The following is a 27,867-nucleotide window of genomic DNA, read 5'->3' on the forward strand; positions in this document are numbered from 1 at the left end:
GGCCCGCGACACGCCCGGTTCGGGCCGTGACACCGCCTGTTCGGGTATGTGACACCGCCGGCTCGGATAGGTGACACCGCCGATGTCACCCGCTCTGGGCGCTCCGGGCCGGGGCCGGCGGGGGCGCAGCGCCCCCTCCCGGCAGCACCGCGTCCGGTGCTGCCTGCACGGGCCGCCGCTGCCGAACCGGGCAGGATTCGCCTGAGGAAAATCTGTGTAATTTGTGCCGTGTGTTTCAATTGTTCTCTCTTTAATTACTGTCTGTTTATAAACTGGAGACGGGCCCACCAACAGGGCAGGCAGCGCCGCCGCCGCTCAGCGCGGTCCTCCCGCCCGCCGGGGGCGCTGCGGCCGCCCTGTCCCGCCCCGTCGCCGTTGCCCGACCGGCGGTTCCCGTTCCGGGCGAGGCGGCGGCGGCGTTGGCGCCGGGATGGATCGGGAGCTGCTCCGGCAGGCGCTGAACCACCACGGCCCGGCGCTCCTGTCGCTGCTCCGCGCCGAGCAGCACGACAATCCCGACTTCCGCGGGCTGCTGCCGCCGCCCGGGGCCGCCCCGGAGCCGCCTCGAGGGGCCTCGCCGGCCGCCTGGTGAGGGGCGCCGGGGCAGCGGCCGGGCGGGCCGTGAGGGGCCGCGGGGCGCGACTCACCGCGTTCTCCTTCCCCCAGGAAAGAGAGGGCGAGCATCGACACCGAGATAAAGCGCTTCATCGCCAAGAAGGCGGATCTGCTGTTCGCGCACTCGTGGAAACCCAACGGGCCGATCGAGGACAGCATCGAGGAGAATGAGGGTGTGTGAGTTGGGGGCGGTCACTCTGTAAAGGCAGCGCTTCAATTTGCCGTACCTTTAAAAAGAGGCTCAAAATTTTTCCTGTTGATTTTTATAGGCTATGCGTAAGCTTCCTGTTAGTACAGGAAATCATGTTTTCATGTGTTTTGCTGTCGTCAAATATTTTGTGGTGTCAGGATGCAGCTTGGCCGTTTGTAACTGGCTGTGCCTTGTTGCAGAGTGTTATGCTGTCATGCCACCCCTGGAGAGGTTCCTGGAGGTGCCCAGGGAGGAGAGGAGAGAGCTGTTCTTCCGCGACATCGAGCGGGGTGATATCGTCATTGGGAGGATTACATCTATCCGTGAATTTGGCTTTTTCATGGTGTTGATTTGTCTGGGAAGTGGTGTCATACGGGAAATTGCAGATTTGGAAATCACTGTAAGATACAGCTTTGGTCAATAGTTCGTTTTTGACATGTATTTGTTGCCTCATGCATCTCTTAATGGAGTGGAATGTGTAAAGCTGAAACAGCTTTGGGATGACGGGTAGTGCCTGGCTTTGTGGGCAGCTTGTGATAATTTCCTCAGCCAGTGAACATGTCTTTCACAGCAGTGACCCACATGTTGGGTTGAAAAGTTCATCATTTCTGGATGCATGAATTTTTACTTGAACCAAGCCATATTTTAAGAATTGCAGTTCTGATGTGCATTAAGCTTAAAATAATCTTTTTTGGTTTGCTCTTGGGGAGGAAAAAAAAACGAACTAACCCTATGTCTTCATTTATGGCATTCCTGCTCTGTTCTGTTGCAGGCCCTGTGTCCTGTGAGGGATGTGCCTCCTCAAAGCAACCATGGAGATCCTCTGTCATATTATCAAACTGGAGACCTTATCCGTGGTGAGTAGCTGCAGAAGTTGTCAGGAATGGGTTTGTCTGGGATTTAAGCCATTTCTGTGAATTTATCCCTCTCTATATTATTTCTGCAGCTGCGCTCAAGGACGTTGACCGCTACCACGAGAAGCTGGCAGTGTCGCTTTACAGCTCAGCTCTTCCACCCAAGCTTTCCAGTACAAAGCTGGGTGTGATCACCTCTGATGACTTCCCACTGCATTATAAGTAAGGATGTGCTGTTTGGCTGCACTTGCTGGGTGCAGTCAGGGTGTCTGAAGAGCATCTCTGACAGGCTGGCTGTCCCTTAAACTCCTCAGTGGGCTTTCTGATTTAATGGGCTGATCACATCCTCCTTGTTGTTCCTCTCTTTAGCATACTTGTGTCTGGGTATGTAGGTGTGGTTGGCTTTTTAGATTCTTTGCAAAAATATAAGGAAACTAAAAGGCAGGGTGAGATATCTGTTGCTTTTGGACTGTGTTAACAAATGAATACAAAAACCCCAAAGTCTTGGGAAGCTGGAATGTTAATTCTTAGCATTTTAAAATTCCTCTTAGAAGATGGGGACACAGCTGTCTGTAATATTTGTCATGTTTTTGTATGTCCTGGCAATAGGGGGTGGGTGCCCAAATAGGTTTCAAAAGCTCACTTGGGGTAAAGGACATAAGGGTCAGTAAACAGCAGGAAAACACGTGCCTCTAGAAGAGAGCAGTTTGTGAGCAGTAATACAGGTACCATATGGGCATTTTTATTCTAAACATAAGTGTGATGAAATAGGGCACAGAGCCTGAGGTCTCATTTATGTACATTGGTGCTGTTTTGAAGGAGAAGCCTGGAAGTTGCCAACACAGGAGAGACATTTGAAGAGGTTTTGCATCGTTCCCCAGGATTTGCTAATCCATCATTAGTTGAATATTTAGCAGAAAAACTGGGACTAAGTGAGTCAAATCCACCGTCTTTGCTGAGAAGTCTTCAAATGTAAGTGATTTTTACATTGTTCCTCTCCTGTAGCTCTGTGGAGATTATTCTAATCCATTGAAATAGACTTGTGAGTGGGAGTCCTAGACCACTTAAACCTTTTACATTTTGACTTGCATGACTGCAGTACACGTCCTTAAATATTTAAAAGCAAACTCCTCTAGAGTAAGACATTTGCATTTGAAATCCTATTGCTCTGAATAAGCAAGACACCTTACCACACACAGTGTTTGATATCAGATACTTACAGAATTTATTGTGTAGCTGCTATCAGCATCTGTGGATTGAAATGCGGGATGTTTAGGTTTTCATGTCTTCTGACAGATGTTATTCACAATGTTGATTTTATTGATAGATTTGACCCCGTTTTGTACAATAAGAGTCAAATATATGCAATGATTGATGCTGTGACCCTTATGTATATTAGGCTCAAAGCAGGCATGGACTTTGTTTTTGTTAAATGTAGTGCAGTTGTACTGGTTCAGTTCAGCACTTCTAGAATGGTTTGGGAAAAACTGGTTTCAGAAATATGAAAGAACAAACCTGACCGAGGGAGAGCAGCAAGGCATGGACAAATAACATTTTAGCTTATTTCAACTCCACTGCATACTGTAAGCTTAACTTTGTAGACTCAGACAGCCAACTTGATGTTTTTATTTGTTTGTTCCTTGAAGTAAAAATTTCAGTGAAGAAGATTTTGCCCCTGCATTGAGGAAAAAGCAGTCTGCATCTTGGGCCTTGAAATGGTATGTGATACTTCTTCTTGTCAAAGCTTGTTTGTTAGATTGGGTTGCACATTATATTTCTGCAAAGAAAACACACATTGAAACAGTTTTTCCACTGCATGTGTAGCAATGTAACCAGGATCTTACTGAAAACAAACCTATCTGCCAAGTGGGAGTGTGACAGATAAAGTCCTGAGATTCAGTTCCAAAATGTGTGTCAGGTTTAAGGGAGTTGTTCTTAGAATACTTTTAATATCCTGACGCATTCTAGAGTTGAGAGCAAGATTTGTGATAACACCAAGCACACAATTTTCTGTTTTATAATTGAGTGTTGAATGACCTCATACTTGTCAAATCATTTAAGCCTTAGACTGTAGATGTAACAAGTGCACTTGCTGTCTTTGGAAAGTTAAATGGAGCAGCAGCCCTGGATAATTACTTTTGCTTTCACAGTGTCCAGTGCATTTGCAATGTTAATTGCAGAAAAGATTGCATATAATGTTAAATTTTAATTTTAAGAAAAGTCTGTAATGAATTGTTTTAAAAATCAATTTATAAAAATTCTCTTCTAATAAGTTAATCTCTTGGAAAATGTGCAAGAAATGTTCAGGGAATATGAAATGTAAAGCCTGAGGATATTTGTGTGAGGTGAGCTCTTTTGAGCATGTACCATCTGCCCATGCCACCTTGTGCCATTGCTCTAATGGGGATTTTTAGCTTTGGATATAATTAAGCCTGTTCAAGGTTAATGGTGGTAGGTCACACATAGTTTTGTGCAGAAAATTGCTTAAACAATAATTCCATGAATGAAAAACAATGTAATATAGTAGCCCTATCTGCAGAAATGCTCTCAAATGCCTTAAGATATTGGATTAAAGACAATACATTTTTGTGGAATTAGGTCAGTATCACCTAACTGAAATGCCAGTGTAAAGTATGCAATAACAAGGTCAGGTTTTAACCTGTCTCTTGTTTGGAATCATAATTTGTGAGTAACAGAACAATCTGCATAGACTAATTGTACACACTATTTTCTAACTATTTTTTCTCCAGTGTAAAGGCTGGGGTGGATTATTTTAAGGTTGGGCGCCACGTGGAAGCCATGAATGAGTACAACAAGGCTTTGGAAATTGATCCCCAAAATGTTGAAGCTTTGGTAGCGCGTGGAGCTCTGTAAGTCTGCTTGTTTCACTTTTTTCCCCTTTTGTGAAAGAGAAGCGTCACTGTTTCATATGCAACTTTGTTGTTCTAGGTATGCAACCAAAGGAAGTCTGAACAAAGCCATAGGGGATTTTGAAGTTGCTTTAGAAAATTGTCCTACCCATAGAAATGCAAGGAAATATCTGTGTCAGACCCTTGTGGAAAGAGGCGGGCAGTAAGTTTTGGGGTTATGAGTTTTGTTGGTTGTTAACAAGTTTTCTCATAATATTTTTTTTAATACCATTCTAGTGAGGACAGAAAATGGCATCTTTCCTTCCTGGCTATGTGTTTAAAGAAAAATAAAAGTCCTTGGAAATATCCATCCTTGTGTAATTGGTTTACACTTTGTCCTCTGTCCCAGTTAAAATCCTGGCAAAATATTTGAGGTTTAATCCTCGATATCCTTTTTAATCCTCGATAGCCTTTCACTGGTAGGATGTGTCCTGTGAATTGTTTGAATATATTCCAAAAGGTTGAGGATTGTTTAGTTATTTTTTTAAAAAAGTTTTGTAACAAAATTACATTCTGTTACTCTGCTGAAATATTGGTGACCCGCTCGAATGCAAAATTTTAGTTTTGAATATTCAGGGAATAGATTTCTTTTAAGCCCTGTTATAAGAAAAGAGAGAGACAGTATTTCTGAAACTGGAATTGATATGTCAAAGAATAGTGTTACAGGTCAGAATTAGGAGATGATAAGGTCAGAAATACTGTTTTGTGTTGTTAGTGAGGTGAGCTGAGATGATAGAGGGGGTCTCAGAGGGATGCAGTGGTAGTATCAGAGTGATAATAAGAATTACTTGCAAATAAGAAAGCCCTAAAATAAGAAATAGCTGCCAAAATCTTTGTTCTAACTGTATATGAATTATCACTTGAATTTTAGGTTAGAAGAGGAAGAGAAACTGCTAAATGCTGAAAGTTATTATAAAAAAGCCTTGAGCTTGGATGAGACTTTTCAGGAAGCAGAAGAGGCCTTAACAAAACTCCGTAAGCACATGCAGGTGATTCTTTACTTTCTTTTCATATGGTGCTCTCAGTGACAATAAATGAACATCAAAAGTCATATTAAATCCTTTGAGCAGGGAGGGATTAAATTGATGGTTTGTCTTATTCTCTGCTTCCCTACTCCACAGTAAATGTTTTCTAGTGAGCATTATGGCTGTACCTACCAGAAGAAAGGTACCTCTTGGTGACCCCACTGTTTTGGGATAGTAAAGAAATGCCAGACAGTGGAGACAGGGAAAGAGTAAAGCAGGGATAAGAATATCCCATCACACAGCGTGATTAATGAGGTTAATTTAAAACATTCTCTGAATACAAATGTTCAAAGGGTAAAACACTCCACAAGCCAAATAAACATTGTTACTATAGTCTGGCCAGACCCTTGGTCCATGGGGTAATTAGAGAGAGTAACACCAGGCAAAGCTGAGGGACAGGGAGCTCACTTGAGAGGGAAATAAAAGGTAATTTAAAGGAAAACAGCAGGAGGTGGAGGGTGGGCGGGCAGACAGTTTGAATATCTCAGCTTTCTCCTCTGTTGGTGGGTTTTTTCTCTCTTCCCTTGCACGCAGCATGTTTCCCAGGTGAGCCTGCTGGGTCTCTGTGCTAATCTGAGTTGTCATCTCTTCCCTTTTATTTACCTCCTTTGCTAGTGTTGTCTTCCAGAGTGGGTCAAAGAGTAAAATAAAGCACTGAGGAACAGGCTTGTAGTTGTTCTGTGCTTCTGCATGTGAGGATGTACACAGGCTGGGGTAGATGGCCTTAGTCAGCAGTTCTTCAGTTGGTGGAGCCATAATGCTGACAGGATATGTGGAAATAAGGGGGAAGAGGAGATAGGACAATCTGATAAAACTGAACTACACCAGAGATAAAGAGGTGTAATTTGAGCAGTACCTGCATTTGGCTGCTTTAGAAAGAGGTGTCAGTTAAATGATGAAGAATATTCTCAGCAAGTAGAAGATAAATGTTACTCCTTAGACATTCTCCTGTGGCCATTGACACAGCAGATAAAGAATATGACAGCTGTTGTTTGTTGCTATGCATGGCCTTGGGTGCAGTGAAGGGTTTCCTTTATTATAGCTGTTAAGACAGTTGCTGAGCTTTGAAAACTATAAATCAGACTTCCTGCTCAGTCTGAACAGAGTGACTCTGTAGGGCTGTAAGTGGCAGAAGGCTGGTCTCTTATGGACTTCAGTAGTTTAAGAATTATTTATCTACGTAAAAGCTCTCCTGCATTTACCTGTAACTTTAGTACAGAAGTCTGATACTGTCCCTGCTGTGTAGAATGGCTGAAATAACTGCAGTGTGTTTTCCTGTAATTCTGATTATGTGTTTTTCTCCAATGCATTTCCCTCTGAACGGAACTGTTGTTGCTGTGCCTGCGTCTGGTGCTGCTCATCACCACCCAACCCCTGGAACTTGATTTCTTACGTAAACTATGCATCAAACTGCTCTGTGAAATTGTTACCAAACGGTTTGTATTCAAATATGGCCAACTTGAATTCATCTCCAACTGGGTTCTGCCGTGTTCCTCTTGTAAACTACAATAATGATGACACTTTTCCTCAAACTCTTTTCTCTCTTTTGGTTGTTGGGGGGTTTTGTCCATATTTTTCTACATGTTGGTAAAAAATATTGGGGATTTTTTGCATATTCTATCTATAACTTTTGGGCTCTGTGCTTCCTGGTGTGCTGGATCATGGGTACCACTGCAATGACTGGTCAAATATATTTTTAATGGAATAAAAACTGCGATATGGTCCTTAAATATAAACCTGTCACAATGGCCAATACCAAATTCCTGAACAATATTCATTTTTGGTCTGGGAATCCTGGTAAAACATTCCTGGTGAATACATTTGGATGGGGTTGAATGGGGGTTAATACCCGTGTTAACACTACTAATGTAATCTTTTTTATGATGCTTGGGTTCAAAAAAGAAATCTTTGGAAATGAGGGAGAAACAAGCTGCCAAAGAAGAGAGACAGAAAGCAAAGAAAATAGAAACAAGTGCAGAAAAATTGCGTAAGCTCTTAAAAGAAGAAAAGAGGTAACTGTTCCATTCAGTGTACTGGTTATGTGGCAATAAGTGCAGATGAGACTGTGAGCAATCCATCTCAACAAACAGCAAGCTGGGGAGAACTTCTCCCTGGGTAAGATGCTTTCCCTCAGAATGTTTTTGTGGATAGTGTCCTTTAGTGCATAGAACCTTTAATGGAGATGTGTGTGGAGGAGAAGTTGTTTAAGGAATATTTTGCAATGTGACATATTTGCAAAGCGCAACGACACGTGAAATTGGGAAAGAGGTCTTTTATAACAAAAATGTTCAGTGGATTTAATTTGTTGATGAAGAAATGACATTTAAAATTGTCATGTCAGTCAGGCTCAGTTTCTGTTCCCACCTTACAGTCCAAGCTGGGGTATGAAGATTTGCTTTCTATGTGTAGTTTTTGTCTGACATTGAAGGTTATCTCACAGGTTAATTATTTTTTTTAGGTTGAAGAAGAAAAGGAAAGTATCAACTTCCTCCTCCTCCTCTTCTTCTTCTTCATCCTCCTCCTCATCATCAAGCGATTCATCATCAGATGTATCAGCTTCTTCCTCCTCCTCTTCCTCTGTTCACAAGAAATGTAGGAAAAAGCGTCGGCATAGATCTGAGTCTGCTCGCAGCTCCAAAAAAAGCTCATCTAGAGCTTCTTCCCATTACAAAGATCAGAATAGGAAAGAGGAGTGGTATTCCCCTCCAGCTGATACCTCTGCTTCCTTTCTTAACCAAAGTTTTGAAGTGGAAAAGCTGCTGGAAAGGCAGGACAGCGTAGCGTGCCCAAAAATGGAGGGAAAAGAGAAAGACAGACACTGTTCTTTTTCGAGGACTTCAGGTGATGATGAAGACACTTTTGGAGGTAGGTCTGAAGATTCAAGAGATTCTTACAGTAGCTCCAGAAGTCAGCCAAGTCATAGCAAAACTGAAAAATACAGTAAACCAGAGAGATTTTTCTCCAGTTGGAGGGGTCCTTCAGGTTCGTATCATAAATCAGATTATAAACCCAGGATGCATTATCACAGGAGATTTGAAAGGGATGGAGAGTGGAGAAGGGAGCAGTTTAAGAGACATGGCTCAGGTCAAGACAGGTGTTACATGTCCCCAGGGTCTGACTATTATGGCAGGTCAGGGGGGAAGTACAGGTCATATTCTAGCAGCTGCTCACATGAAGGTGACAAAGGTTATGATAGTGACAGGCAGCATAAAAATGAAAGTGAGTCTAAGAATAGAAAAATAAGTTATGAAGAGACTGATAAAACAAAGGAACCAGATGAAGTGTCATTAAATGGTACAGAAGAAGCAGAAAGTGGTGTTAAAAGAAACCTGCCCCAGAACTTAGTTAACATTTTTAATCAGATAGCTGAGTTTGAGAGGGAAAAAGGAAGTAAGCAGAAGAAACAGTGAAGTACCTGAGAATACACTACTTGGATGAGTGTAGTTGTGTCAACTTTTAACTTAGTATCTTGTAAGGAAACACACACAAAGTGTGAGAGAAAGGCAGAATTTTTTCTGCATTTCAGAATGTCAAAGAATTCTAAAAGATCATATGGATCATATGGTGGAAAGAGATGGAAGAATATCTTACATAAAACATCAGTTATTTAAAATACAAGTTTCCTGTGCTCTTAATTTGAGGTGTTCCTGTACAATATTCTGTCTGATGGGCTGAAATCCCTTGATACCCCTGGGTATAGTTAGCTATGCTCACATCAAATAAGCACTTTAACAACAGCTGGGCTTGGTTTTCCTTGTCCCTGGGGTACTATTGACTGTTGATATTCTTCTATCAAACTTAACTTCCAGCTATAGAAAAGGGATGACAGAATGAAGTCATGTGCCATCAATGTATATAGCCCACTTGATCATTAAATTTTCTTAATTTTTCTTAATTTTTTGTGTCTGGGTTTTTGTGAATGTTGCTGGGATGTTTCATCCTAGTGCACCTTTTCATTTGCTGCCTACTCCATGGAACCCTGCTGCGTCTGTGAAGGCAAGTGTATTGCATGTTCTCTGAGAGTAATGTAAAAAACCCAAACCCCCAACTTGAAGCAGAAGAACAAGTTTTGCAACACCATTTATTGTCTAGATAAGCTCAAGCATGAACCCTTGGTTTGAGCTGTGGGGGGGATTTGCTTACAAGTGCTTGGAGGCAGCAGTTGTGTTGCTGAAGAAAAGGTTACATGGTTTACAGGGAGATCTGCAAAGGTGAGTGGCAGAACCACACAATGACAATTGTCCTTCAGCTGCAAGTCTTCCAGGTAACTCCATGGATATTAGTTTGTTGCAGAAAGTAAGAAATCTCAAATATAGTGGCCTGTAAAAAATGACTTAACTTTTCCTGCGTTCAGAAATCCCAGAGGTGCTGCCCCTGCTGGCTGGCTGTGAGCCAAGAGCTGCTGCTTCCTCAGCAGTGGGGATGGGCAAGGTCAGCTCCACCACTTTGGCTGGTGAAACCTCACTAGAGGCTGAAGTTCTTCTACTAGGAGCTCTGAAAGACAAACATTTACTAATTAGGATACAGAAACCCCTGCATCTAAAGCAGTGCTGCCAAGGGTGGCTCACAATGAAGCCACCCAGTAGCCATGTTCATTCCAGAAACCCCCTAGAAGATCCCTGTAGCCACCACCACTAAATGGCTTCAGTAACACCTGGGAATGTTGGATCATAACTGGGTCAGCATGACACAGGTTCTAGTTGAGCATACATTGAACAGGGGAAAAAGGTACCAGTAAAAGCATCAATATCTTCTCTAGTTAATTAGGAAGGAATGTTCACACTACCAAGTGTAAAATGTGGCTCAAATATGTCCTTTTATAACATCAAACCACTTTTTTTTTAGTTAGAGCACAGTAAACAGAAGTAAATGTAATTATTCTGTAATTATTGGGTTTACTAAACTGTGATGGATGCTGAAGTAAACTTCCTCATATGCTAGAAGAATGTAGTAAACTTAAAGGACAGAGTAAGGAGAAAGTTTTTACCGAGTCTTCAGCAAAAAGAAAATTGAGATGACTTTCAAGAGTAAAGAATTCTTTCAGTTATGGACTAGTTTTGCTGGTTTAAACTTGATCTTAGAAAAACCTGAAAGCAACCCAAGAGTGTTAGAACTTACCTGGTAGAAGGTAGTGAGCTCTGTGGGGACTGAGAAGTCTGACTACCACTGGGAGAAAGAGCCACAGGAAGCTCTAAATTGTACTAGAAAATTTGGAAAGAAAAAACAAGTTGACCTGTTGGTTGTATAACAGGATTGGGATATCAGAAGCATTTATTGTGCTTGGCATTTGCAGAGATGTTGGAAGCAGGTGAACACTTCCCTGCTTTCCCATATTGTGAGTTGTCCTTGAAAGACACTCAGTCCTAGGCTGGAGCTCTCACTCAAGATTTTGGTGGCAGTTAAGTGGAAAGCTCACCTTGTCAAAGTACATTTGGAAGGCTGCAGTTAAATCAGGATTTGCTTCTAGAACATCAGCTATCACTTGGTTGACAGTTTTGTTGAAGGCTTTCAGCTCCCGAAGATGAATGTCTCTCTCTTCCAGTGTTTCTGGTCCACCTTCCCTCTGAGACTCAATTTCTCTGGATAGTTTGGAACACTTAACACAAATATTTTTAAAGCATTATTCTTATGAAAATACAACACTTTTTCAGAAACCCGCTAAGTTAAAATCACAGAGTTTAACCCACACTTCTGTTGATAAAAGTTCTCATCAATAAACACACAAACCTGTTTTAGAACCCTGTTTAGTTTTGGCTTCTGTTCTTCAATGTCTTTCTTCAGCTGGAAAATAAGAGCTTGTTTTTCCTTCTTTTGCTGTTTGAGGAGGGCCTGCTGTGTCTGTATTACATCAAAGTGTTGTTGCATGCTCTGCAAATTCATTTGAACAGTAATATTAGTTTATAAAGCAGGTTTGGTATCCTTTCACTTTTTGTATTTGTGGAAGGGTCTGTTGTCATTACTACTTGTTTCTAAATGTAGCTCAAGCAATTAGTGCTAATGTTAACTCAAAACTTTCTGCCAGTCCAACTGCTTGGTGGATACAGACCTGGGCAAAGAAACTCCCAGGTAATTTACATCTCTTTTAAAGGCACTGGTAATGAAGTTACAGGTATGTCTTTTCAGATATATCTCATAGTGGCCAAAAACTATTTACTTGGCACCCTACCAATTTACCAGTGCAAGCTATCCTGAAAAAAATCCCAATATTGTTTCCTGTAGGAGAAGAGGGATACCTTCGACTGGAATTAATAAAATCAGTTCCGTAAGGACAACTGGGTTTTTTAATTAATAAATAAATAGAACTTTAAAAAGTTAAAAGGCAGGATTAGGTTTGCTGTAACACCTCATTATATACCAGGACTCCACTCCCTGATGAAGATCTGTGTCCCTTTTCTTTACCTTAAGAAATAACATCTCTGAAGTAAGAGCTGTGTCCTGTGGTGGTAGAATAAGCCACAGGAATGATTATTGACTGTAGGCAGTGACTCAGGGCTTAGAACAATCATGTGGAATAGGACAATGTGCCTTTGCTTTTTCTGCCTAATAAAATTATAACTGAAATGTCGCACACCAGAATTAAGTGTTGCTCTTTCCTAAGGTCCAAGTGGCTTTTGATAACCAGGGGAACCATGAGTGATTCCTTGCTATGGAGCCTGAGACCACAAACTCTTGTTTGCCTGCATTCAGTGCTCAGCCTGCTAAGTAGCAAGTCAGCTAATTTAATCCCGTTTAACTGAGGCACTCTCAGTGCTAATAAAACTGAATCTGTTCCAGAAAAATCCTGGGGTGTAGATGCCAGAGTCCCAAGCTGTGTGGATTTCTATCTGTGGTGCTGGGCAAGATGATACCATGGTGCTGTGTGCTGCACATGTGGCTGCTTTAGTGGCTGCCAGAACAGCAGCCATCAGTGCTGTCAGCGTGGGATTCTGAAACTTCTAGCTGAATGTGACTAAACCCCTGAAGTTTTGGTGTGATTCAAGAAAATTCAAATAATCACTTTTTGAAAGGGGATGCAGAACCTTTTAAAAATCGTATCTTAATAAAAGAGCAGAAAAAAATTGTTCTACAATTTCCTATTCTTTCTCTAGGATGACTTGCATGGATTTAGCTACATGTTGCAGTCTTGTCTGACTGAACTTTACTTGTATTTTACCTGGATATTTTCTTGAAGTTCCTTGATCTTTCTTTTTTTGTATTTGTATTTTTCATCAGCATCCTTTTTGTCCTTTTCTAGTTTCAATTTTTCCTCAATATCCTCACCTGTGATCCCAAACAATAAAGCAGCATTATTGCTGTGCATACAACTCAATTTTCAATTGAAAATAACTGCATCTCAGAATACTACTATATTGGTGTTGGCAGTATTTCAGTGCCTCAAGGTTTGAGGGGTTTTTAAGTACTCTCCTACTAATTCCAACTCACTGTGAAAAAGTAACTGACTTCATGAGGGAGAATGATTTTAGAGCTACTGGTTCCAGAGCCAGCAGAGGGCACAAAAGTTAAATAATAAGTATTATTTAGAATTAAGTTCTCTTTTCTATCTAATTTGTATTTCACATACTTGTCTCAGGGACTGCCTTTAAAGAGTTTTTGTAGTGTCTGTTCCAGTTTTTAAGTACACACAAACTGTTTTCCATAGCTGTGATTTCTTTTTCAGCTTTGCAGATCTTTGCATCCAAATCATCCCCTTCTTGCTGAAGTGCTTCCTTTTCCTGTGCAGCCTGAAAGCAAACCCACTATTTTAGGTGACCGCAGACATACTGAAAATATTAAGATAATTATACAGAAAATATTTATTATACAGCAATATTTCAGGGTTAAAACCACTTGAACTGAGATTTGGGTGCCTAGGTAACTGGAAGGAGGAGTTATCTACAGTATTGAAGTTCTTTGAGGTGTTTCCTTATGGATACCTGTCTCTCTGCCTGAGCTCACTTAGTCCTGCCAGCAGCATCTATATTTTGTGGAGATCAAAATAAACAGATTCTTGTTCAAGAACCAGGGTATTGCATTTTGGATAAAGACAGATTTTCTCTTTTTTCCAGGGAAAAGCTGAAGTATACATAGGTGATTGGTAAGTGAAAGAGGAAAGGAGACATTCTTCAAGGTATAAACCCCATATGGTAAAATGAATACCTGGAAATAACCCTGACAGGTAGAAGAACTTAAGGTCCTGTGAGATTCCAATAAAGGTCTTTCCAGTTCATAGTGGATTGTAACTTGACCACTAATTCTGTATTTGTAAATTAATGAGCACTGAAGTTTTCAAAGTGCTCAGAATTAAAGCTCCACATAAATTCTTGTTAAATTACTGTATCATTTAAATAACCAATGGTGTCAGATAACAAAACAATTAGACTCAAAGTAGGCAGTAGGCAAAGAGGTTGTCTAAGAGCCCGGGGAAATCTACAGCTTAAATAATTGAATTATAATGAATGATGTTGATAAAATACCTTAATTACATAGTAGGCCTGGCTTTTCATCTCCTCTCCTTCAGGTGGCATCATGGAAAGAGTAAAAATTTCGTATTTGCGTTTCAGTTTATCAATTTTCCATAGGCGATCTTGAAATTCAGCACTGATTTGTTTGGGAAGAAAGTAAATGGGTTGAGAAAATGTTTGTCTGGTAGTGTTTTGTGGGCAATTCTTGCTGCAGCAGTTTGAATTCCTGATGTTATTCCAGCAGCCTGTACCAGGAATTGTGCTGCTACAGGTCTTGGTGGTTTTCTGTGCTCTCCCAGCCACAAACATCCCTTGTTCTGGTTGCCTATGTTACTTTTGAAGTTCTAAACAGTCAAATCTGTTTTCACATCCCAGATCACTGTATCCTGGGAGGCTGTGCCACAGTCCATCCCCAGATTTACAGGTTTGGCAATGCACTCCCAGAGCTGCCCCTGTTGATGGGACCTTAACATTCCCACTGCAGGATGAGTGTGAGAACAGCCAGGAACAGCCCCAGATCAGACTCTGTGGGAGTATCCAACAGCTGGGTGACACCAAAGGAAGAGGGCCACAGTCTGTGCTCTCAGTCACACTAAATCACACTCATTCCCATTGTGAGGGGTGTGGGCAGCAGGGCAGCTCAGCTGCTGAGTGTTCATTTTTGGCTGAATCTAGACACTGGGATTTCAGGGCTAAAACCATCCCAGATACTTTGGACTGATTATTACAGGAAGGAAATGTTATTTCTATGTCATTGCTTTATAAGAGGGTACAGATGTAATTAATAAGATGTTATATAGGATACATATGGGACACATGATGGGAAGCTCATTAGTTAAAAAGAAGAAAAAGCCCAACCAAATGAAATACACCACAAAGCAAACCAGTCTTACTGTTTGAATCAAAGAAATTGCAGTTTTGTCAAGCAGCTGGGAGTAAACCCTATTTAAAAGCAACTTTTCTATTTCATATACTTTGGCATACCTCCAGACACATGGTTTCACATGTCCAGATTATTTTGAAAAAGGCAGAGTCACACACACAGTGTTCACTGTAAAAAGATGTCTGTGACTGGGGCTTCCTCTTACTTCTGTTGAGGCTCCTCACTCACACACAGCAAGGCCACTGATCTCCTGTTCACCAAGGGATCAAAGCTGCAGCCTGGGGGGGGTCACACATGGGGTCTCTTGCTGGCCTCAGCTGTCTTGGTAGATAACTTTGAGCAAGATTTATTTAATCTTCAATTTCTCTAATGGTGAAGCTGGGTAAAATGCTTCTCTTTTTAGTAAGTCCCCATAAAAAATGCACTTGGTCAAAGTTACAAGTTGAATTTTTGTAAGAGCAGTTACCTCAGGTGATGCCGTTCCTGATCCAGCAGCCTTATCTGGGAATCCAGCATTGCCTTATGGATCCTGATTTCCTCAGTTCTTTCTGCTATGACTTTCTTTAACTCCAATTGTTGTTTTTCCAGTGTTAGAACTTTCTCTGCTTTATTACACAGAGTATTTCGAAGGCGCTTCAGTTCTAGTTTTAAGAGATTATCTTCCACCATCATCTCCTAATCAGTGCCAAATGGTATCAAAATAAGAAATCATTGTTTTAATTAAGATTATTTCTAATTTAGTAATATTTATTCATTATTTTACCTTTAATATTCATTATTTTACCTTTACCTTTAATATATACACAACTGTAAAACTCAAAAAAGTTCCATGTTTAGGGAAAGAGCTTTCATTGATGAGGAAGTGCACCAGTGAAGTCAAAGGCAAAACTCTTTCCCCTGCTACTTACTCTGCTTTTTGCTACTATGTTAGTGCTTCCTTTAGGAAGGCTACTGCAGAAAAAAAAAATTGTGCAGTAAGTGGAGGAGTGGGAACTGTATTCTTCTGCTTATCAAAATGTGAGGAAAGGATTAATTGTTTCTAATTCCTTAAACTGGAATATAAATTGATTCAAAACATCTGTTAGAAAAAACATGCTTACAGTTTAATAACAATACTGTGCAGAACTTATTAGTAGGCATCACAGCTTGAAAGTAAAAACTCTCAAGTGTTATGTAAAGACATCCTTGAGCAGTAAATATATTTTCTATTTTAAAGCTAATTGTTTCTCAGGGGAAAAAACCAGCAACACTCCCTGACCTGGTGCATATTGTAGTATAACTAATGTGGGATTAAACTGATGTTTCATCAAACCTCTTGCTGTGGAGGGAGGAGAAGCAACAGTTTGCCTAGTAAGATGATAGTGATGAAGATGACTTCAAAGTCTGGGAAAGAAGTGTAAACTAGAAAACTACAGAAGGTGTACTAATATCTGTAAGGATGTAACACTGTGGAAGGCAGATGAGACCCCAAACAAACAAGAGTGTCCTGTATTAGTAAAGTTGCAAAGTAATACTGTACCTGCTTAATGTGTTTTGCTTTTTTTAACTCCTGAAGTGATCTCTCATTGAAAAGAGTTAGTTCTTCTATCTTCTCTATCAAACCGCTTGTTTCTTCTCTTTTCTTATCAATTGTTCTCTTTGTGATTTGGACATCATTCTGTTTCAAAATAAGTTATATTGGGCTTATTTCAGTGAATGGAAATTGCCACAAAAGCTACCAGTTAATTTTAAATGAGATGAGATGTATTTAAGTCCTGGAACCAGGAACCATCACCATGATGTGTCCAATATGCTGCTCTGCAAACTGCATGGCATGACCTCATGCAGAGTGCTGCATGGGGACTTCGGACAACGCTAAATGCAACTGTACTTACAAATTTATGAAAACTATAAAAGTAATAGCTTTACAAAACAGCATTCTCCTCTTTCTGCATGGGCCTAATGATAAATTGAGACATTTGCAAGCAGTCTGTCACACGTTGATGAAAGCTCAGCTTGTCTTTCCAACATTCAATGCTTGTCTTCATGGTAAGGGCAGTAATAATCTATTTTTTTGGAAGTTATAGGGAATTTATGAATTTTTCCACATGGGTTACACAAAGTTCTGATACCCTTTAGTCTACTACCAACTTCTTAATTACTAAGACCCAATCTACTTAATTTGCTGAGGGTTCTAAATGAAACACAGTCAAAATATGTTCTAAGGGAGTTACCTGAAGTTTCCTGTACAGTGACTGTAGAACATCATATGCCTTTTTCTTTTCTTCTAAAGTTTTCTTAAGTTCAGCAACTTTTCCTTCCAAAACTTCTTTTTCATCTGAATTAATCTCCCCTTCTAACCGTGACAGCCGTCTCTGTATTTGCTGAATATAAAAATCCTGTTAAAATAAATTTGAAGAGAATTAATAGTCTGAGATAAGCCATAAACTTGGATCTAAATGTTGGCTTTAAGACAGTCACCCAATTAAGCTATTGTTTTCTAGCTTTTAGACCTCATTAGCAAAATATCTCAGATGACTGATGAGCAGTGATGGTTTGGGGTAATCTTCTAGAAGAGTAACAAAGCACACTCAGCACAGGCTGCTGTAGGGAGGCTTACAATGGAGTTGCCATCTTGTTGCTACCAGTGGATGCTGATATAAAAGCAAATTTTCAAAGTGGTGCATAGGAAATATGCACATAATCCAATTAGTAAATAACAGGATTTTGGCATGTACCTCTTGTATTGCTTTAAAAATATACCCTGAGGTGTCTGTGGTTCAGAGGGATCAAAGTAAAGAATGGATTTTAGGAATTAGTTGTAAAAGCAGCAGATCCAAAAAATAATGAAACACACAAGTGCAAAATGTAGGTGATATACTTTGAAATTTCAGTAATTTCAATTTTATCTGTACATCTAGAAACAGAAATAAATGCAGACTTCAAATGACACTGCATAACAGTTCCAAAATGGAAAACTGCTCAAGATTACAGAATTCAAGCAATGTGCTATCAGTAGACTCAAGAAACAATCATAGTATGAAAATACATTATTATTTTACCTGGTTATATATTAATTCTTGTTGTTTTAACAGATCTGCGTCAAGTTTGCACAGTCGACTCTTGAGACTTTTAAGTGTTTTTTGACCTCCCTCAATTTCTGCCAGAATAATCTTCTCCTTATCACTCTGCGCTTTTAACTCCTGAGTCTTCTTGAAAAGTAGGTCCTTTAACTGTCTCATTTCATTTTCTTTTTCCTGGTGACAAATTGATCATTAAGTAGAAGAAATAAGTAATTCACCACATCAATTTCTGAGAAACTGTTTTTATTAATCATAGATAGAAAAATATTATTACAATATATATTAATATGAACGTGGAATTTTGTAAGTCTTCAAAATGGTTGTCAAAAAAACTATTTGACTTAAAGAGGAAGTAATACTTTTAGTTAAATGTAGATTGCCTAGACAAATTCAAAACTCCAGATGTGAAAGGCAAGTGTAAGTTTAATATGAAATTATTATGGACTGTAGGACATGTCAGTAGGCTTTGCATCATGCTTGAACAAAGGAATTTTCTTCTGGAAGCAAACTGATTTTTAAGCATGTACCAAATGCTGAGCTGTATTTCTGATGCTAATAACAATTATAAATTCATCCACTGACACTAGATCATGATTTGACCTTCACTTTATGGTCCTTATTGCTTATCTGAATTAATTTTTTCAACAGAAATTGTTGCTCTCCCTTCAAGTGAGGTTGTTAAAAGAGATAAGACATTCAATAAGCTTCACTGTTCAACAGTGTTCTGCCACAAACTGAACAGGGAGAAGTACCACAGAACTAGAGAGCAAAACAGTGACATTTCGTCCACATTGTTCCTGTAAATATCTCTTCACAGCAAATTAGCAGATGCAGTAAATAGCCATGTGTGTCTAATGGTGATGGAAGGGAGGCTTCTGACTAATAGATTACAGACATTGTTCAAGAACAGTTCATCCTAGCTAAAATATTCCCCTGCAGCTGTGGAGCTGCCAAGCTCAATGTCATCTTAGGTTATCTGCCACAGACATGGGTAAAGAAACCCTGCTAAGGCTTTTGCCACCCTGGAAACTGTCTAAAGGGGAAGAAAAGAAGGTTTTCATTTTAATTAAATGCTACGTCATTACTTGTTTTCAAATTATCTGAAAAGCCAAAACAGCAAGGCCTGTAATTTAAGAAACTCTCTATAAAGGAAAGACATCCCATCCCTAGTTTCTGAAAGTGTATTTAAAATGTGTGATTAATGCCTGTGGAGTTAAAAAGTTTGAAAGATCACATTCACTCTACTGCAAGGCATCATTTCACATGCATGCTCTAGGAAACACAAAATGGAGAAGAAAAAAGAGAGCATACAGTTGAGAGAGCATGCAGAGGTACAGCTTTGTTGTCAGTCGTGTGGGACACATGCTGTCACATTAATTTAACCTGGTCATTCTGGAGCAATGAAAGCTTCAGAATATCCAATGCTCAGTTGTCCAGCAAAATGTAAAAGACTATTTCAGTCATGTTCAGTCAGAAGCTAAGTAGTGAAAATACTTTAAGAGAATTAGTAGCAAAATGACAAAACAGCATAAGGATTTCCTGAAACGCAGGAAAGTTCAGAAGATTGCATTACAACACTGCATTTATTCAAAATCTCTTTACAGCTAAGCAGTTGATACAGAATTTTTTTCCCTATACTTAATTTACAACCTAAGAAGTGGGTTTTCAGTTTTATAAAAGTATTATTAGGCGTGTTAAAAAAAAGTCACCTTATTATAGCTTGTATATGCCACTTCCCAGATCAAAATCTTTATTCACAAAAATGAATCTAAAATGAGCCACTAATTATTTTAACAGTCCACAAGTTGGATGTGTCAGAGTATCATGTAGTAGAATTAAAATAATGAAGAGCAGACCAGGCCAGCCAAATCTGATTAAAAGATTTCTAAATAGTTTTTACACTGTTTGCCAAAATCGCAGCTCTTTGCAGGTTTATAAATTTTGGTGGTGTTTTACTAGAGCCAAGAAGTTTTTGGTGGCAGTGATACTGAAAAGTCATCCTGACAAGATTCTCACTCTTTAAAAAACCTATTGATGGGTATCAGTATCTTGAACTAATATAGTTGGAATTACTTGGATCATTTATTTTCTTTCAGAGTTTTCTCAGCACAGACATATCTACATGTACACTTCAATATCTCATGAAATAGCTACATGTCCTATCAATACTTTAATTTCATTTTAATAGAAAATTTTTAAATTAAAGAGATAATTTTAAAATATAAAGCTTGAAAATACAAACAACTCCTCATTTCTAGAAACCATGAAAAACATTTTACCTCAACACTTTTTTCTTCTTCTTTCAATATTTCTTCCAACCTCAAAGCTTTCTCTTCTGCTGTGAGTGTCTCCTCAATTGCAAGCTTCAGTTTATCAGAAAGACTTGCATTTTTTTCATTAAGAAGTTTTAAGCTAAACAAAATGACAGAAGTGAAATGTAGGTTGCCTAGACAATGCTGCCAAAAGGAAGCAGCAAATCTGAGCAGTTGCCTCAGTCTAAACTTCAATCTATGATAAGCAAGGCCCTGATTGTTTTCCCCCACCCTTTAAAAACAAGGATAACCAAGAGTATTTTGCCTAAATTACCCAGTGCCAAATCTATGCATAAATAACCAGAAAGTTGGAGGTTTCAGTCATAAACATTATTTAAGGTTCTTTTCTATCTCAAGGATTTGGTTGTATTATTAATCCTTACAAATGTTATCTTTAAAGGTCTGTTTCTTACCTGGCTTGTTTTCCCTGAATTTCTTTCTTCAGATTGGTAATTTGTGTTCTCAAAGATTCTAGATCAGAAGCAGTTCTGTTCACAATAGATTTCAAATTCTGCAGCTAATAAATGACAAAATTGAACAAGAAAGCTCTTACTTACTTTGGTACATGGCAAGATACTTAAAATTATATTTTTCTATTTATTGGAAAGTATTCCATTGCTTTTAAACAGTGCTCTCCAAATGAGGAGTGCTGCAAATTCTGAGGTACTGTAAATTGGCCCAGCAAGTAAATTCAATAGACTAATTACACAGTATGAGTATTCGTAAAAAATAATAATAATTAAGAACATGAATTATGGAGGTGCTATGGACTGCAATTCTTGTCCAACAGCATCTGTGTAAGTGGAACCATGGTTTTATATTGCACAGCTGACTTGGCTGAGGCTCTTTGTGAACATGGATAACCTTATATATCTAATAAACATTTCTATGTCAAACTTTGCTGGATACATAAAATTATTTTGATTAAGATATCACTGTGACAAAAATACACAGATATTTAATTTGCTGAAAAATACATGAGAGCATACACTCCTTAAACAGGATAGGAATACAATCAGTAGCTCTTTCATCTTCACAGTATCACTTAGCAGCATAAGTTTAATTGTTTTCACTATCACAGATGAAGAAAACTGATCAGGAGCATGTATAGCAGGTTTCTTAGAGGTCACAAGTTGTTGGCTGAACTGTCTCCTTCCCTCCTTGTTTCTCACATGTATCCCACAGATATTCTAATAAGGGGAGACTGTTCTATTATCCCATCATGGAGCATTAATTGTGAAAAACTTCAAGCAAGAATCACAGCTTGAGATAAAAACCGACCAATTCTACAAACCCTCAAGCTTGCATGAATTATAGGGCAATCTAATAGCCTACACCTTGTTTGAGCTACCTACAGTTTAATTAGGAGATCAGTCTATAAACCACCTGCTACAGAAAAGCTATCCCAAAGTTAAGGCAACAGCAGATGCAGAGTTTTTCAAAAATTACTAAGCTTGCTGAGTACCCCAGTGTTACCATTTTCTTATTAAGAAAAAACTTACTCAGGTAATACAAGTGTATCCCTTCTCAGCAGAGCCATGAAACTTGAATTACTTCTTAGAAATACTTCTACAGGCATTTAAGTAATTAAGCAGGGCAGCTCGTTCCCAAGTTTAAGTGCAAATTCAGTACGGACAGCATCAAGCATGGCTTGTTCACAGGGCAGCCCTGTCCCACTGCCTCTTGATTAGAAAGCCACGTGAAAGCACTGGGTGTTTTCCCCAGGAATTGTAACCTCACCACCAGGCCATTAACTCATACCCCGGAGAGCACAGGACAGGAATTGTTTGGAATCTGGAAGAGATTTCTCTTATCTTTATCCAATATTGCAGTCTATGTCTGCTAAAGGAAAGAAGCCTCCTGAGGCATATAACAGTGTTGGAACATTTAAGAGAAAATTCATCCATTTTACACCCACACAACAGAGAATACATTCCAATCTTTTCACCACTCTCAATGACAGGATTAAGTTGAGGGCTCAGATCCCAATAAACAGGACTTGGCCGAGAAAAGCAGCATTTTGCTGAATTATTAAGAGCCTAGTATAAAACCAGAGAAAAGGAGATGCTATTCCTGTATTTCCTCCATCTGGTGCTCAGTTGTTGTTTCAGTCTGTTTTCCTGAACTGTTTGGTCACTCTTACCTCATCCTGCAGCTGAGTCCTTCGAGTATCCTGAGCCTGGAACTCCTTTCGGAGGTTGTTTGCTTCCCGCTCAGCAGTGAGGATTTTCTTTTCATATTCCATGTTATTAAGAGTTTCATTTACCAAAAAGGCAGTCTTCTCTCTCAGCAAAATTTCTTTGTTTCGGATCTCCTGTTTTATCTCTGCAATTAGCTGTCAGGATAAAAACTTTTTAGATTTGCTTGCATTAGTTGTGTTAGATTAATAAAGGGTACAACCAGAAGATCAATTCCTATTATGATTACTATTTTCCTGAGACAGCCCAGTTATCATTCTTAAAGTTACTTTATTCCATGGATACATCACACCAAACACTACAGTGGTTTTGGACAGGAAACTTCCAAAATATTCCAATAATTTAAAAACAAAAAGACACTGTAAACTCTTATGAAAATAAAATAATTCTTTATTGATTGAATTGGGAAAAAAGAAGCTAAGCAGAACTTCGGGTAGCCTTGAAACAGATGAAATTAAATAGGAAAATTATCAGCATTAATGATGCTTACTTTACCTGACAGATTTATAGCTACTCAGTGAAAATTGTGCATTTTGAAAGGTTAAGTAAAACATTAGCTACCCAGAAAATTATACTGTAGTTTTGATGTTAAAAAAAAAACAAAAAACCACCCCACATCAAACCCAAACCCCAGAAACGGATCAGTTACAGCAGTTTTACCAAAGCACATTGATCTATCTCCTGATCTCTTTTCTGCATCTGATGAATTGCATTCTCCCACTGCCTGATGACTTCTTGCCTTTCTTGATGAACCCTGCGAAAATCCTCAGCTGCTCTGTCAAGCTCCATCTGTTTAAAAGAAAGCACTTCCATGATTTCTGAAGTTTAAAATGCCACATATAAACAAGGGATCTTTGAGAACCTTAATCACAAACCTGAGCTGTGATGGTTTCTGTAAGCTCATTATCCAGAGCTCTGCGCTTCTGGTTTGCTTCCATGGTCAACTTTTCTATCTGAAGGTTTAATGCCTAAAATGAAAGGATATGAAAATATTTGAAAATGAAGTACTTGAAAATAAATAGATCACATTTTATAAATTCTTAAAGCCCTGCTACAATCAGGGCTTAAATTATTGAGGAATCAATTTTATTGTGTTTTAGAAAACAAAAAATTGACAGTGTAGCCTCCCAAATTTTCAGTCAATACAAGTGTGCATAAGCACCAAACTTCAGCAAGGCCAAAGTAACCCTCAACTGATGTGTGTAAATGTGTGTGTGATGTCCTTGGCATACAGCAGTGAGAGTGTTTGTGTAAACCAAAGTTTTTGGGTTAAGTATTTAATAAGTAAAAAAAGGAAATTTCTCCTCACTCTATTTGAAGAATATTTAAAAATAATAATATTAATAAATAAAGAATATTTAAAAATAATAATAATAACCAGGGTTACTTATCTCTACATTAATAATATACTTGGGAACTCACCCTTATAAACTCTGAACTTTTGACTGGAATCCCTCTTTATACAAACATATATGTTTATGTCTTCCATTGTTCCAGGTAGCTTTACTGAAGCAGCAGTAATTTGTTCTCAGCAATATCAACAAATGCAGTTCTTAAGGGAAATCACTATTCACTCATACTCGGTGTGAATTTTTGAACAAACTCCTCTTAATTCAGTGGCCGTGTTTCTAGACTTTATTATCTATTTGTGCACCCTCTCAAAAAATTTAAACTTAAATCTTACCCAGATGAATAAGCAAATTAATGTCTTCAATTATGTCTCTCATTATTGTAAAACCTGCTCTCTCAACTTCAAAATGAGCCTAATATGGAATTGCACTGTTGTGCCAAATGGAAACCAGGTTCAAAGCAGTGTTGTACAAAATCTTGTCTTCATTTTATCTGACTTGATAACATAACAAGGTCTTCAAGTGATAAAACGGTTCTTCTTTGGTTTCTGAAAATTGCTGTCATTTCTACTTACTCCTAGTTTCCCTTCATCTTGCAGTGCATACTTCTGGATTGCACTGGCATCATTATCGGTGCGGTTTAATTCCTTTAGCCAGCTCTCCAGAAGTTCCTCATCCCAGTCCATCTGTTGTTTTAAGTTTTCCAGCTTCTTAGTGGTTTTTTTTATAGTATTCTAATAAAAGAAGAGAAAATGAAAGGTTCAATATCAAATGTCTAATATCCATTGAATAGTAATTGAACCAACCAGTTCAAGCTACTGTTAACAAGTCTACCCACATCTTGTTCATAGAACTGATAGTTTTCTTTTTTATTAATTATACTTGAGGAATGCTATTGGATATCCTGGTCTTAAAGAAGAAACAAGCCAGTAGGTTGCCACAAATTTAAAATGCAAATAACTTTAAACAGAAAAGTCAACCTCTGGCAAGATATACCCATCTGCAGGGTATTTGTTCCATATAATAAACTGATCTGAGGCATCCAAAGGTAAAGTTTCTCCCTCACTCATTGAGGCCCAGTTGTTGTTAGACCCTTATCCTACGTATAAATTTTCAAATGTGACCTCTTCACATGACTGTAAAGAGACATCCTGACACAAAAATGAGAGAATCTAGATCCAGATGAACAGTGTGAATCTCTTCATCCTGCTACCCATTCTGAGAGACTGGAGATTACAGACTTAAGAAGAAAAAGAGCAAATTTTAAAAAATAATTAAATAATTAATAGAAAGAAAAAGAGACAGTTTCAAACCCAGAAGACCACCTGTAATTGAGTAGCATTAGATTACTCTGTAACTTAAACCAAATCTTTGATCTTAAAATCATGACCCAAATCAAAGTTTATTTTATGTAGAGATTTGCCACCAACTATTTGATTTTTAAACCATTAAGAAAATACCTGTGAGAATTAGAAATACAGTGAGATGGATGCATGGCTGTGTATCTGGCATTAAGAACAGAATTCTTTCAATACCTAATTAATATTTGCTAAGTCTTGACCAGTCTATGCAATAACATCCTCAGTGTCACTTTACTTGCCTGCACAGGGAAAAGCCCATCCAGATAATCTACTACAGTTTGTAAGCTTTATTATAATTAACTATTAATGACATACTACCATGTACAAGTGAGGACAAGCCATAAAATTTTGCAATATAGGTGCTCCCTTCCAAAAATTCAAACCTTACTTCTTGAGTGTTTTTCTTTTCTCTCAAGGAAGCTATCTCATCTTTCAGTCGTTTAATGTCGTTTTTGAGACGTCCATATTCTCTCTCAGCAAGGGCTTTAAAGTGATGCTCAGTTTCAATCTCATTCTCTTTGGCTTTGTAAAGAGACTGCAGAATAATAAAGTTCAGTATTTTACAATAAACAAAAGGCATACATCAGCAATCTTTTCTTTTATATATAATTGAATCCCAAGTCAGAGGCGGTTTCACCATGTAAATGACAGAATTTTCAGAGAAAATTTATTGGTTTGATTTTAGTATCTCATATGCACACATTCTATCAAGTATCCACAGATCAACCTTTTGTAGCCCTAAAAGCTCAATTCTAAGATTTTTCACCCAAAATTAAGAATCTTAACATTTCAACACCAAAATCTTAGTCTCTTGATTACCAGTGACTTTACATCAGATCCAAGAGGCACAGCAAAAAAAATATTTTATTGTTCTGTGCTGAGAGAGACCTCTCCTGCTGGCCTATAGCAGTACCTGGCTAATGCCTAACTTTTCTTTCCTTTAATTCAAATTAATGCTTGAATCTTACCTGAGAGAAGTTTATCTCTTGTCTCACATTTTTCAAATGAGACGTCATTGCCTCTATGCGCTCCTCACAGTTGCTCAGCTCATTCTGCAGGTCCTCTTTCTCCTTTTGCAACTTGTGCAGCTGTTTAGGAGTTAGAATCGTCAAGTTACTGTTTGTGGTTAAGTGCTTATTACCTGCAATTACCTAAATACAGTCACTGCAAGTATTAATGAAAAAATAACGTAAGAAGTAGTTGCTGCATCCCTCCAAAGCAGTGAAATGAGGGATTTCAGGAGAAAACCCGGAGTTTGCTGAGGGAAGGGACAACTCGCACCGCTGCTCCTGTGCGGTTCGGGGGATGCGGGGATCGCCCTCACGATCCCCGGGCAGCTCCGCGGAACCCGTGAGGTTTCCTTCCATCCATCCATCCCTCCCTCTCCCCGGCCCCGGGGAGAAGGCCGGGCCCCTCTCCCCGCTCACTTCGTCCTCCAGCGCCTTGTTCTCGGCGTTGGCCACGGGCACAGCATAGCCGGGCTCCCACTGCAGATCGGCCAGCACCAAGGCGGCGGTGGGGTTGGACACGTTCTCCATGGTGGCGGAGGGGCCCGCAAGGACCCGGGCTGCGGCAGGCCCGGGGCTGAGGCGGCTCCGGGCGCTCGGCAACGGCGGCAACGGCGGCTCCGGCCGGGAGGGGCCTCGGGCGGCACCGCCCCCGCTGCGCCCGCGGGCCGGGCCGAGCCGAGCCGGGCCCGCTGCGGATGGCCGGGGCTCGTTGGGGGTCAGCGGGCCCGGCACGGGCTGTGCCGTTCGTGGCCGTGCTGCAGAGGAGGGTGTCAGCCCCAGAGCCGCCGGCAGCCCCTCAGAGCCCCCCGCTCCTGTGCCAGAGCCAGCTGCACCGCGTCTGGGCCGGCAGAGGGGCGGCTCATCTGGCGCTGGGGACACCGAAGAGATCTGGGGCTGACAGCACCTGCCCTGGGGACACCGCCTGACGGGTGTCTGGGGGGGTACACTGTGCTCGTCCTGTTTGCGAGCAGCCCTTTGGCATTATCTCCACAACTAGCAGGTGGGTTTCCCGAGCCACGCTGCACTCAGGTGACCATAAACACTAATGTCAGTCCTTGTGAACTTGCCTGTCACCTTGTGAAACCATCTGTGCTTCTGAGGTGTAAATGACCCTGTGCCCCTGAGTTCCATCATCCACAGACCAAGGCAGACACAGCACTCTTGGCAGGAATCACTGAGCCATAGAATGGTTTGGGGTGCAAGGGACATTAAAGCTCATCTGGTTCCAGCCCTGCTGTGGGCAGGGACACCTTCCACTGGCCCAGGTTGCTCCAAGCCCTGTCCAACCTGGCCTTGAACAATTCCAGGGATGGGGCAGCCACAGCAGCTCTGGACAACATGTGCCAGGGCCTCACCACCCTCACAGAAAAGAACTTTCTCCTAATATCTGATCTAAACCTATGCTCTTTTAGTTTGGGTCCATTCCTCCTTGTCCTGTCACTACATGCTCTTGTAAAAAGTCCCTAAATAAAGGAAGGGTAGCCTTGATGCAGAAATCCTCTGTTGGTGACAATTGTCTGGCTACAGCATCTGAAAAGACATTAAAGGAATTAATCAAAGCGTGATTCAAAGGTGACTGAGCCAAACAGCAATAAGTAGTGACAGATTTCTTACAAACATGGGCCCATGGCAGACTACCAACACAGACCCCAGAAGAC

The 27,867-nt window shown here is 39.9% G+C and overlaps 2 protein-coding genes across 2 annotated transcripts; one reads left to right on the forward strand and one right to left on the reverse strand.

Annotated features, from left to right (window-relative positions):
• The first annotated feature begins 393 nt into the window (after positions 1-393).
• On the forward strand, positions 394-9,981 carry TTC14 (tetratricopeptide repeat domain 14). The gene is made up of 12 exons (XM_030954450.1): positions 394-588; positions 667-788; positions 1,006-1,205; positions 1,578-1,662; positions 1,752-1,881; positions 2,479-2,631; positions 3,306-3,377; positions 4,410-4,529; positions 4,609-4,731; positions 5,440-5,557; positions 7,496-7,605; positions 8,052-9,981. The coding sequence occupies exons 1-12, from the start codon at positions 431-433 to the stop codon at positions 9,001-9,003; spliced, it is 2,343 nt and encodes a 780-aa protein (XP_030810310.1). The 5' UTR covers positions 394-430; the 3' UTR covers positions 9,004-9,981.
• CCDC39 (coiled-coil domain containing 39) lies at positions 8,064-26,830 on the reverse strand. Its single transcript, XM_030954449.1, has 21 exons — positions 26,627-26,830; positions 26,168-26,287; positions 25,588-25,734; positions 24,414-24,572; positions 23,365-23,457; positions 23,150-23,278; positions 22,435-22,626; positions 20,705-20,808; positions 20,259-20,391; positions 17,959-18,153; positions 17,131-17,295; positions 16,437-16,574; positions 15,384-15,592; positions 14,047-14,170; positions 13,155-13,314; positions 12,747-12,853; positions 11,321-11,461; positions 11,010-11,189; positions 10,712-10,794; positions 9,933-10,087; positions 8,064-8,521 (listed from the first exon to the last, which is right to left on the reverse strand). The coding sequence occupies exons 1-21, from the start codon at positions 26,735-26,737 to the stop codon at positions 8,511-8,513; spliced, it is 2,856 nt and encodes a 951-aa protein (XP_030810309.1). The 5' UTR covers positions 26,738-26,830; the 3' UTR covers positions 8,064-8,510.
• Positions 26,831-27,867: the final 1,037 nt, after the last annotated feature.

This window comes from Camarhynchus parvulus, chromosome 9 (genome assembly GCF_901933205.1).
Source record: "Camarhynchus parvulus chromosome 9, STF_HiC, whole genome shotgun sequence".
NCBI lineage: Eukaryota > Metazoa > Chordata > Aves > Passeriformes > Thraupidae > Camarhynchus > Camarhynchus parvulus.